This window comes from Cryptotermes secundus, unplaced genomic scaffold (genome assembly GCF_002891405.2).
Source record: "Cryptotermes secundus unplaced genomic scaffold, Csec_1.0 scaffold77, whole genome shotgun sequence".
Classification (NCBI taxonomy): Eukaryota; Metazoa; Arthropoda; class Insecta; order Blattodea; family Kalotermitidae; genus Cryptotermes; species Cryptotermes secundus.
The window spans coordinates 401,793-414,902 of NW_019739940.1; the positions used below are offsets into that span (position 1 = coordinate 401,793).

At 39.7% G+C, this 13,110-nt stretch overlaps 1 protein-coding gene across 6 annotated transcripts in view; it reads right to left on the reverse strand.

Annotated features, from left to right (window-relative positions):
* The window catches only part of LOC111872013, a 120,930-nt gene that overhangs the window by 23,814 nt on the left and 84,006 nt on the right, over positions 1-13,110 (reverse strand). For 4 of the 6 annotated variants that reach the window (XM_023865478.2, XM_023865481.2, XM_023865476.2 and 1 more), the window contains exons 14-15: positions 9,384-9,827; positions 2,679-2,858 (exon numbers count right to left, since the gene is read on the reverse strand). In XM_023865478.2, coding sequence (XP_023721246.1) covers positions 2,679-2,858; positions 9,384-9,827 — 624 coding nt within the window. The remainder of the gene's footprint in view (positions 1-2,678; positions 2,859-9,383; positions 9,828-13,110) is intronic. The other 2 variants (XM_023865480.2, XM_023865479.2) reach the window with 2 other exon arrangements.

Below are 13,110 nucleotides of genomic sequence, written 5' to 3' on the forward strand. Positions count from 1 at the left end.
CGAACCTATTTGGTTAAGGAATTTTAACAAACATAACAAAAAGTTAAAAAAAAAAAACTTTAATGCATCAAGGACAGTTGCTGTAGCTGTAAGAAATTTGGATTTTGTAAAAAGTGTATATTACAAATATTGTATATTTAAAAAATCAACACACCTAATGTAATAGTAGTTTCTAAAAGTATTGATGTCCCTCCGATGACAGTCTATAGGGACCGAAACATGTTAGGGTGCTAAGAAGTGAAGTAGTAAAAGCTTCAACAGTCACACTGGAAGGAATTGTTTTATCATTTATTAACTTTCAACATTTGTAGATTTCTTTTCTATGGAAATGCAGTAAGTCTTCAACTGTGTTAATTTCTATTATACGCTTACACCTGAGGCTCCATTACATGGCACAGAAAGTGTTGATACCCAAGTACTCCTGTGGCCTGTAGACAATGTCATTCTGTATAGATACAATGAGCATTATGACGAAAATTAGACCACTGTTTAGATGTCATATGGTTCACCTCTTGGATCAGGTGTTTCAAGATGCACTGCTGTAGCAAAGGGAATTTGAATAGGGGAAATTGTATGTGCACAAGCCTACTTGTAAGTGTATGTAGCTTCACTAGTCAAGGCTACTAACCCGTGAATCAATACACACTTGCGGCTGAAACTTTTTCTGAACTGTGCAGATGGAAGCAATTTTTAGGTTCGAATTTGATATACTGAGACATGGAAGAATTCCAGTTGCTCAAGATACTCGTATTGGTAATTTGTCTGATGACCTCTGCTGAGGTGGAGATTTGCCTCACCAGTCATTGTGAACAAACATCTGCATTTGGGGGCCGATATTGTGTGTAATTTTACCTTTATCCTTATGTGCTGTGTAATCTGAAGGATGGCAACTTGAATCCTCATGTAAAATGTGCAGAATGGTTACGTTTGATATTTCTAATGCCAACAAATGTTGCATAGCTGAGCAGGATGGACTCTGTTACACTACATTCATCCTTTCCAAGATCCCCGATGTGCAAACTCAATCTGCACTGTCAGCAAATCTTGAAGTTCACAAACACAAAATTCAACACACTCTTTAAACCTGTACCATGCTCTGAATTTCTTCCATGTCTCTAACTCCATAGAGCTGAGTCCTTTTTGAGAAACACCAGTAGCACAGCTACTCAAAAAATTTCCCTACATTTTATGGAACAGAAAGGTTCATTACCATGTTCACAAGAGCCTTCCACTGGTCCCTATCCTAAGCGACATCAATCCAGTACATACCACACAATCCAATCTCTTTAAGGTCCATCTTAATATTAACCTCCCACCTATGTCCAAGTCTTCCTAGAGGTCTCTTTCTTTCTGGCTTTCTCACCAAAATTCTACATGCATTCTTCTTCTCCTCCCTGAGTGCTTTATTGCCAGTCCATCTGATTCTCCTCGACTTTATCATTCTAATTTGTACTTGGCAAAGAGTCAGCACATCAAATTCTAACTTAAGAATTCTTTCTGTCTGTACAGCACGCATGTTTGGAAGTGGTTTCAACAGCAAACATATACTGATTCACAGGCCAGTCTGCCATTATTACTGAAACTTCATATACTTATTAGTAGGCCTGTATACATACACAACATCGTCTACTTCACTTCCCCTTCTACAGCAGTACATTCTGCAGCACAAAATCCCAGCAGTGGACCCAGCAGTTATTTATACAAGATACAAGAAGCTGTAATTTTTGTAGTGAGTTTATTAAAAATCTGTCATAATACTCAATGTAGAGTATTCCTGTGCATAACCTTGCTTTTATCTTGTCACCAGTAAAACAAAATATCAAACAAATGAATGCAACAGTGACATCACATCTGCCAAAAGTAACTGAGCAATATCAGGACAGTGTGCCATCAGTTCTCTGCATATCAATACACAACAGAAACACAGGGTGGACTTCTGATGAGGAAACATGCACTGTGCCACTAGCAATTGACCTGTCAAGACACATGGTTTTACCCACGCTGCTCAACTTTCCAGCAACACAGCACATTTACCATTCCCCTACTTAACATAATCTCTGTCTACATCCCCCCAACCCCCCAAAATACAATTTGGGATTACTCAACATGTTCCTTATGTAACTTGTATGAAATCTGACATTCTCACAGCAATGAGTATTAAGATTAAGTCTCCTGTGATGTGACACTGTGTAGTTTGGTAGATAAATAATAATGTTTCAGAGGACCTGCTGCCTCTATATTTAGGGTACTAATAAACATTCAGACAGCATGTTCTCTGAAACATTTGTACTCATGTACCACACTAAACAGTGTCAGATCTCAGAAGATCGCGATCTTAATATTGTCACTGTTTCTATTTTTAATTATTCTTTATCTTACTTGCCAAATGAACAGAAACTTAACAGATGTTAGTTATCGAAGGCAATGATAACTTAATAATTTATTTACATATATTCAGAATATACAGACTTGTGGGATTAAAATATGAATGCAAGTTTATCCACTGTATGTACAGTTTAGAATCTGCTACCATAGATACATGTTACTATACTGGCTCTTCTGAATACAAGATCTTATGTATTTTTAGTACTTTCTCTCTACTATTACTGCCCTTTTGAGCAGGCTAAAAAGTACTCCCCTACAATGCTCTTATTCTGGCAAAAACATTATCCACTTACCTGAATGCTGGCAGGCCTGGCCATGGGAAGCAAACCTGTGTACTGCGCTGGGACTCTGCCCACAGCAGGTCCCATGCTTCTCTGGGCCTGTGCCAACACTGTTCCACTGTAACTTGGTGGGGGTCCTACTGGAGGCTTCACACTCACTGACCCATTTGACACCACCTGCTGGAGCTTCTGCTGCAAATTAACAGACAAAGACTCAAAACACGATATCCACACACAGTGCAGTCACATTTTATGTGAGGGATGCGTTCCTGAAGACCACACATAATTCAAGACAAGTTTACTCATGGGAATAAAACAAACGTGATTCTTGCCAAATTTTTTGGGGCTCACATCATTTCAAACTGTGCATATAAAATGAGACTTTATTAATTCATAATCTTATATCACATTATTTCAAATTTGCATAAATTGTGACCACACTGTACTCAGGCAGAAGCTTTGCAAAGCTATTCGTTTAAAACTTATGTTATTTCAAAGCTGTCCTATGCAATGTATTATGCTGGTCTGGGATTATAAATGGGATTTCAGTTCAAATATTCTCCTCAGCAATTTCTTCTCAAACATCCTATGTCCATTCTTTCCCTTCATCTGAGAGACCCACCTCCACAGCTTTATAGAACAAATAAACTGGACATACATAAAGAATTCATAGAAGGTCGAGACCCCAACTGAAAACATGATGAATTCTGTACTTCAGGTTTAAAAATTAATTGCACCTCTTTGTCCAATCAGCTGGCATACTATAGACAATGCGATAAGCTTCAATATTTTCCAGAATTTAAAGAATATATTGCTGGAAGAATGATAAGAAATTAAAACCAAATAAAGAAGTTAAGCAGTTTAAAGAAATGTTTAAGTGGCCATCATGCAATGACACATCACAGTAACAAAGATCCTGAACAGGTAAATCACTGACATAATAAAAGTTCCAAATGAAAAGGTAATCCAACCTGACAGCTGGTACAGGTCATGCCTAAGACAGTGATGGCACTTCCCATGACAAGCCTTTTATTTTTATGGTACAGATTAAAAGTTTCCATACCTCAAGATGATTATGAGATTTCTTGATAAATTCTTAAACTGAACTTTTCTATTACTGTGATGGACTGGCTCTGTGGTCTAGTGGCCAGAGTTCCTGGCTATAGATCCAAGGTCCCGGGTTCATTTCCCGGCGCTACCAGATGTTCTGAGAAGTATTGGGTGTGGAACAGGGTCCACTCAGCCTCCTGAGGATAATTGACCTATTTCAAGGAAACAGCAGCTCCGGTCTAGAAAACCGAGATTAATGGCCATTGGTATCCTTTGTGCTGACCACGTGACACCCACTATCCGCTAAAGTTGGCACTAACTTCGCCGACAATTGGCAGTTGCTTGGTTGGTATAGTTCACTTGCAGAAGCAATAGATAGAACACATACTGTTTTACAGTCATGGAGTAAATAATATATTTATTCCATTTTTAACACATAATGGAGCTCAGTTTAGCTATTAATTCAGACTCCTGTGTGCTTAATGTCCCCTGTTGCAAGTAACTTCCAGCATTTTCCTGCCACAGTTCCCACTGGCACTGAGGAGGCTCCCATTTCCTTATATCCTCCTGTGGGTATCAGTGTCCACATTCAAAACTGGTTCACCCTACATACTTCAACCCTGAAGATGGAGGTAGATTGTTTCTCTAAAGTGTCAGTATTTGCCTACAAGACTATGCAGTGTAACAACCCAAGACCACAACTAGAATAACCATTGATGTGAAAACCTCAAAATTTATATATGTAAGCAATTTATTGTTTTGAAATAGTTTTAATCAGCACCCCACAACTGTCTGATGATACTGTCAAGTCTCAAGGTTGAAACATATAACAGATGGTAGATACCAATGCTGATCAATCCTAACCCTTTTATTTGGATGATTAAAAATGACCGTGAAATTTATTTACAATTGATTTTCGGTAATTTTAAATTCAGAAACTTATATTTCGATATTACTGGAAATTTATCGTGATCTATAATATCGTATTCCATTGTCTGGGATGTGCAATACAATGTTTTTGTGGATATTTCTGGATTCTGGCAGGGCCAAGGAGTCTGGAGTTCTGACACGAGCAGTCATTAATTTAGCTAGGGTACAGGAAACAAGACGCACCTACAAGTCAGTGAAAAAGCCAGGTCAAAATTTGTTATAAGTGCCTGTAAATGAGGACTACTCAAGGGCCATTATAACTTAGTTGCCTCGTTCAAACTTCCCTATGAGAGATAGAATGGCATGTATATGTCCGCACCGTGGAGAATTCAAATTTTTTTTTAATTCCCAGTGTGGGATGTGCAAGCCATTTCCACGCTGCCAGTCTTTCACAATATTCTGAAGTGTACAGACATGGCCCTGGAATGCTGCAAGACCTAGTTTGCAGATCAATTAAAAAAATTGTAATTATAAGTATTAATGTACAATAAATTAAACAGTGTGGTTTGTAGAAAAATAAGTGAATCAACATCAAGCTGGATCAACTCCAAGAATTCCACTTAATTCAGCATTGCTACCCTAAGCCTCATGCTAACTGACCCAGCTAGTTTCCCGTACCTATACCAACCTTCCTTAGTTTGATCTGTGAGGACAACTTGCAGTGGCCATCATACACAATCTTAAGGTAGAAACAGGTGTAGCAGGGATATGCAGGCATGTGCCAACTGTTTGCTGGCATCTACACTTCTTCATACTGACCGAGAAAATAACTTGTTTCAATCCAAACACTTGACTGGCCATAAAATGAGACAGTCTAACATGGACATGCTACATAGTTCCTCATCCACATGCCACAGCATAAATGCATACAAAAATGCTGTTAACTGCATACAGGTGAGTGTTCAACTTCACTCTCCAATCAGTTGTTGCTTTTGGGAAACAGAGCAAATGCTGTAGTTGAGTGGTTTGAACTCCTGCTTCACATTTGGGAGATCTTGGGTTCAGATCTTGGTCCAGAAGATGCTGAAGATTTATGTGGTTTGCTCTGTCTCTCCAGACATATGTCAAACTGGTACTTCAAATTAGGCTACAACCACTTCCTAACTCATTAATCATCCTGTCATTCAATGATATATAACTGCAGCATCTTTAAATAAACTACTGTGAAACTTTGCCAGGAACACCACCAATCATTCTGCCCATAAATGCTTTTTATAGGGGTGGATGGGTGAGAATTTGGGTAGTACAGTACAGTAAACACTGTATTATGTAACAATTGCACTGCACAAATTTATTGCCCTTAGTACTGTTTTATATAAGTATCAGATGCAGCAATAACTTTAGTCAAGCATTAATAATTAAACAATGCTAGTGCGGTGGGACTAAGTCCCTTGTACTGCAGCCACTTCTGGCCTTTTGTACCAAATAATTAAACAAGCACACACATAAAGATTTACGAGGGTTGGAACTTTAACAGTGTCAACTATTCATTTACAATTGATACAAAATAGATGCATGTTTCAAAGTTTTACTGTCCTTCAATGTAGTCACCAGAATTGTGTACAACCCGTTGCCAGCGATGTGGAAGTCATAGGATACCTTTAGCAGTGTCTGTTGTGTTGACAGTTTGAATGGAGCGGTCTACTGCCTGAAGAATCTCTGGAACAGTTCTCAAGCGAATACCATGAAGTGGTTCCTTCATCTTAGGAATCAAGTTGAAGCAACAACGGCTTAAGTCCGGGGAGTATGGTGGATGGTACAGCACTTCCCAGCCCCACCGATTGAACAAATCAGCCACAGCTTGTGCTGCATGCGACCAAGCACTGTCCTGAAAAATGATGGGTGGGTTCTGCAGAAAGTGTTGCTGCTTCTTTCTCAAAGCTGGTCGCAGGTAGTGTTCCAAAAATGAACAGTTACGCTGTGCATTGACAGTCTGCTGTCAGGGAACAGTATGCGTTAGGATAACACCATCAGAGTCGTACACGGGAATCACCATAACTTTCACATTGCTGGGGTTCTGATGAACTTTTGATTTTCGTGGTGACCCGTAATGATGCCATTCATTCGATTGGTGTTTCATTTGTGGCTCATACGATTTGGCCCATGTCTCATCCAGGGTAATGATACAACGTAAGAAAGCCTCTCCTTCACGCTCATAGCGGTTATGAGGAGCGTTGTATCATAGCCATTTCTGCATTTCCGTCAAATCATGCGGAACCCATCATGATGCAATTTTTCTCATGCCCAGGAGTTCCTTCAGAATGTGAAGCACAGTCATATGTCCTAATCCTGTCTCTTGGGCCAGCTCATGAATTGTATGGTGTCAATCACTCTCCAGTAACGCGGAAAGAGCATACACTTCTTCACTGACAATAGGACGACCTGGCCGATGCATGTCTGCCACATTCTGGCATCCCTCATTGAAGGCTTTTACCCACCTTGCCACTGTTCTGTAAGGCAATGCAGATTCCCCGCAAGCCTCTTGAAGACCTTGATGACACTGTCGTGCTGTGAGGCCTCTGGCACATTCAATCTTTGTCCAACTTCCTTGTTCCTGTTTCAAAAACATCGTGACAACACTACATTAGACCGCCAACTAACACGAGGCTGTTTTTCTCATCACTGCGCATGCGCGTGATGTGGGAAGGGAGAGTCCATTTGCTCTGAGGTAAGGTAGGTATGTAACTAACGTATGGTATAAGCAACATTATTTGGTTCCGTTTCATGGTGTGTCTACAGCAGTGTTGCCAGTATTAAAGTTCCAACCCTTGTACATATGTACCACACACATTACACTACTACTCTGCTATATAATGGGGGCATGCGGTAGCGCAGTTGGTTCAAGCACTATGCTACAAGCCTGAAGGTTGCAGGTTAGATTCCTGATGAGGTCACCGAATTTTTCAATTAACCTAATCCTTCTATTGGCACTATGGCCCTGGGGTTGACTCAGTCTCTAACAGAATAACAGAAATGACTACCAGGAATCTTCCTACAGGGTAAAGAGAGGCTGGCACATAAAGCTGACCACACCACCACCTCTGAGCTGACTGTCTTAGAAAATGTGACAGCCTCAAAGCCTCAATGTCTCACAACCCTATGGCCCTCCATGGCCTGTTGCAGGGATAGCTTTACTTTCTTTTTTACTGTTACATGATAGTGAAATAATGCTGTGCAATAGGTCTGCTAAAGAGCCATTTAAATTCTATTGCAGTTTAGAGCTAGTGGAAGTTTATATATCAGCTTGAGGGGTTAAAATCAAACCAAATATATGTAGGTTATCCAGAAAGTATAGACAGTTTGGTGATAAAAAATAAAATAAAAAAAATCATCTTACATCATTACTACAGACCTTAAATGATTTTTCTACATAATCCCCATGGAGATTCAGGAACTTGTCATATCATGTGATGAGTTTCTGTATGCCTGCAATGTAGAAATCTGCCACCAGTCCACTGTACCAGTCTTTATTTGTCTTCTTCACTTCTTTGTCACTATGCACCCACATGCCACACTAAAACTGCTTCAAGTGTGTGTGAACAAGTGAAAGTCACTTGAAGCCAGGTCTAGACTGTAGGGAGGTCAGGGTGGGGGAAGTCCCAGGAAGTCAGCAACTAATGCACGTGTGCTAGCAGTCTTTACTTTCCGGACAACCCTCATAATTTTGATTACAGTTTTAAATTTGCTTTTTTTACAAGTAAGTTCTCAACTTCATTCAGGAACTTGTTAGAAAAGGTGTTAAAACAATTACTTAACATACTGACTTAAGTCCTCATGGTGTCTTTAAGAGTCTTTTTAGAGGGCTTCGGTTGCTGGTTAGGGATAGGGGTAGTCTTGGAATAGGGAACCAGATTGCACTAAAATGGCCTAAAACACGATCTGTGCCACACAAATTCGGTTTTTAAAAGGGATGGTCTTTTAGAGAAGTTTCACTGCATACACTACTGACAAACAAACCCCAAAAAAGAGCCTGTGACATTCACCACACTTATTTTATATATTTACAGTTTCTTATATGACACTGCAGTAGCTCAGACTGTAGCAATGAATCACAGGATGATTAATGAATGATGGAACTGTGAAGGTTGTAGACAGAAGCATAAAATGAGGCACTATCCTGGCAATACAGTAAAATGCAGTACTTTCAAGGTTGCACTGAGAGTTTCATGAAATTAAAATTCTGTCTTTAGAGTTATGTTTCCAAAACAAAACAACAGAACCCTTTTAAGAGGCAGAAATACATTTCCATCAAGTCTACATGCAGGAACAGTTCAGTGTAATATGCTTCACATAATAATGTTCAATTTTACCTACGACAGACACTACACACTGCCACAACACAGGGGTACTAAAGTTAAGTCTCCACCATAATAACACTGAATCCTATGTACTATGCAACCCTTCATGAAAATTTCTGATCATTCCAAATTGAAATAAAAGAACTACTTTGGATCCTATTTTAATCTATAAATAGACAAAGGATATATAAGGAAAGAACTATTGCGGGAAATCTGGTCACAGCTGTCAAGGATCCAAGCTGGAAATACAGTGTAACAGCCAGCCTGAGATGACTAGTTTCACAGCTTCAGAGTTCTGTCAGAGCCCCTCAAAGTGCTTAACAGTAACTGAATGGCTCAGAGATGAGTTGCTATGACACTGGCTGCAGATTGTTCTCAGACCTGGCAGGGATTGCTGCAATTGCAAGCCTGCCTAAACCAATCAAGGGTCCACACCAACCTGCACATTACTGCTGCTTCTCTTGATGCCAGCTGGCATGGTTGCCATCAGGAGGTTGCTACACCTGCGCTGTCGACATACTTGGTGAGTCTTTATGCTGTTGCAGGGTGGACACTGGCCGCAATTACCCACCGTCATGCAGCCCGAGCATTTTCCGCATCGCTTGCGCTTCTTCGGCAACCGGTGTTCATCCATCCTGATTCCTGATGGTTTCCTGAGGCCAGAATTTGCTTTCTGTTCAATATCTTGTCTTCCATCTTGCTGCTGAAAAGCTTCATAACTGTTGTTATTGCTGTCACAGTCTTCATCACCTGCTTGGGGTGTGAATGAAGGTGATGGACTTCTGGTCTTTTCGCTGTCCAAGCCACAGTAGGATAATGATGAACTTAGATTTCCAGCAGAAGACAATGCAGGTTTGAATACTGGTATGGGATCAAGCCACAGCTAAAATGTGAGAGTGGAAGCAGAAGGAAGGGTAACGGTATTAATACAGTTGCTTGTGCTACAAATACAGTGCACAAATATTCTACATGTCTTGCAAAAAAAAAGATACTACATTTTAAAACAATTATAACATACTGGAATTAGGGGGGAAAAATTAATACAAATATAGCATGAAAGAAAGTTTTCCAACAAGTACAGATACATGCAGAGCATGCAAAATTACTATAATTCATATTGCTATCAGAATCAAAATTATATGGACATAATTGGAGTTGATAGTTCATTCAATATAGAGACTATGTTACAGGATAAATGTTCACGGAATCTGGGTTCAATCCCTAGCAGGGGCATGAGATATTTCTCTTCTCCATAGCATCCAGACTGGCTCTCAGGGCCATCAAAACATCCCATCCAATGGATATGGGGGGGGGGGCTGTATCCCTAAGGGATAAAGCAATGATGGTATGAAGCTAAACAATCACCTCTATGCTGTTCTGAGGTTACAAACAGTGGAGTTATAGCTCCACTCCACCCAGGGCTCTTTCCCTGGGGGTAAAGAGGCAGGGGTGTGAAGCTGACCACTCACCTCCAACTAGTAACAAGGTGAACATCCACTCCCCCATACGCCTTCATGGCACAGTGCTTAATTCGTTGAGCACATGGTCAACTTTATCTTTACCTGGAGAATAATGGTTGTGGCCTAATTTAGAGCATTATATTGACACTTGCTTAGAGTGAATAAGGAAAACCATGAAAAACCTCAGTCAGCACTATTTCCACATCATCATCCTTCACAAACACAGCACTCGCCAACAGAAGATCACACCCACAAGAACATACACAAAAATAGTGATAAAATACAATGGCAGTCCCTACAAAAATATGACACCAATTATATTACAACCAATCCAACATTATATATTCATCTATCACAATTAATGTATTGTGGCATGTAGACTTGTTGTTAGGCAACGGTTATGAAAGAAGCAGCTATATAACAGCCATTGCTAAGTAACACCTTCACAAAACAAGCATGTTTCAGTGGCAACAATTACACTGCAACAGAGGAATGGTGTTTTCTGTGCCATCTGTGATGTTATCACCAGGACAGCTGGTGAGGAGTGGGTAAGTTGTTTGGTGAGTGACTCAGTTAGTCAGTCAGTGAAGAGTGGGCTGGTGAATGAATCAGTCAGTCAGTTAGTTGAGAGTTGCTGTAGCTGAGGCCAGGGACATTTTGGGAACCCAAAGTAAGAGGAACATCCACCATTGGAAGCTGCTACTGAGGAATGGTTAGGGAAGATTAAATCACATCTACAGAACCATAATGTTTGATTTTTTGGACAATATTTATCACCCTAATGTTTATTTAAAATGACGTCCAAAATTAATCACTGTATTCATGTACCATCAATCTTGAACTTTTAGAGTGTATCTATAGAGGCAATGGACCCCAGTAATAAGAATGTTATTCTTGTACCATATTTAAAATTTTCTGAAATATTTATGTTAGGACAGCAGAAGGCTGAGATCCATCAGACATAGATGAAATAATTAAAGAACCATTGTTACACAACACATACATCTTCTAGTCTGTATAACTGGCAACCATAATGGTTTACAGAACAAATGACTTTGTTTCCAAAGTAATGTAGTTATGGTCATGTGTACATGTGAATAGGCACACTGTTTCCCTACAACTTTCTGTATACTTCATTACCACCATGAGCACCACCCCTATTATTCCTGCCATTTCCAGGCGGAGCACAGGACATCCAGAAGAACCAGAAGGCCTCATCTTCAGCCATTTTTTTTAGCTTCTTTTCATATTTTGCCTTTTGTTTGGAATTCTCCTTGATTCTTCTCTTCCAAGCTCTTCCTGGTTTTCATCTACTTCTATTCCTTTGAGAATTCCACCTAGCATCTTTCTTTCTACCAATCATCATTTTTACATTTTACACCAGTGTAACCTCTATCCAAGTGATATTGCACTGTGTGTGCTCTAGCATATGGTGCTATATTCACATTCGTGAGGTAGATGATGTACACCAATAAGAAAACAAACTGTAGTGAACACATTAATCTTCATGGTGTTCTAAACACGTGTGGATTAGTGGACTTGCAGCATTTTGCCAGAGCTGGCAACACTGTTTCTGCATGAGTACATTCAAACACAATGGCTTCTTCTTCTGGTATATAGGACTGTGTAGTCCATTAAAGTCGACTTTCAATGGACTAAATCCCAGAAGACAGTACTCTTCATGACCACTGTTGTGAGAACCCCAAATCCCACAGAATGGTAAAGGTTTTCCAAATTTTCAACAAACATTCCAGTCAACACTGAAGATGGCAATGACAATTTTTGCCATAACCATGAGAAACCTTCAATATTCTATGCGTCCTAGTCTCCAAAACAGAAGTCATATATTAAACTCCAGCTGCGAGTATGTAAGGACAAGTATCATTACTGTGTTTCTTCGACCCTGCAGATGGAGGCAACATGTTCCTCCTCCACTTGGTTGACTTTCAACCGATTACAAGGCGTTATATAGGCTTTATGACCACTGCTGTGAGAACCTCAAATCCTACAATGACTTTGTTCGCTACTTCTGTTTCATACTTTACCTGCCTCCCCATCACTGCTGCTTCCTCTTACCCTGGAAACTTACTTCCTTTTCATCTTCATGTCACCTTGGCAATAGTGCTGTAAGTTTTCACTAGTGATATGTGAAGAGCATGGAACTGTTAATGGTTCATCCCAAGTATATATTATTAACCTTTAAGTGACGGCCCTTTAAATTCCGGTAATGGCAGTGGGACGGATTTGATTTAAATACCCGCAATTTTAAAGCAATAAAAACTGTAATCATTTCCTAAAATTGCTGTGATTTCTACAATATTTGTGATAAACGAACCAAATAAACGCTGTTTTTTTCTAGAAAGAATACAGAATCAGATATTGAAATTTACAGACTTTATAAAATGTGTAAAAATTTTTAGACTGATTCCAAGTATAAAATTCCCAAATTTTTCGTCTGTCTACAAGAATTCATACAGTTCTTGGAACTAAGAATGCTGTATGTAGATGTGGCAACACAGTGGATGGTTATGTAGACATGTTTAGTCTTGCATGTCTCGAAGCTTATACATGTACCTTCTTTTGGTATGCAGAGATGTGGGCGTGTATCTCTTCGTTTATAAGAACGTTGATTGTTTATACACAACAAGTTCTCTGTTCTGACCCTGCTCGGTTAGTTTATCAGAACTCTCAAGGCTATCGTCTTTA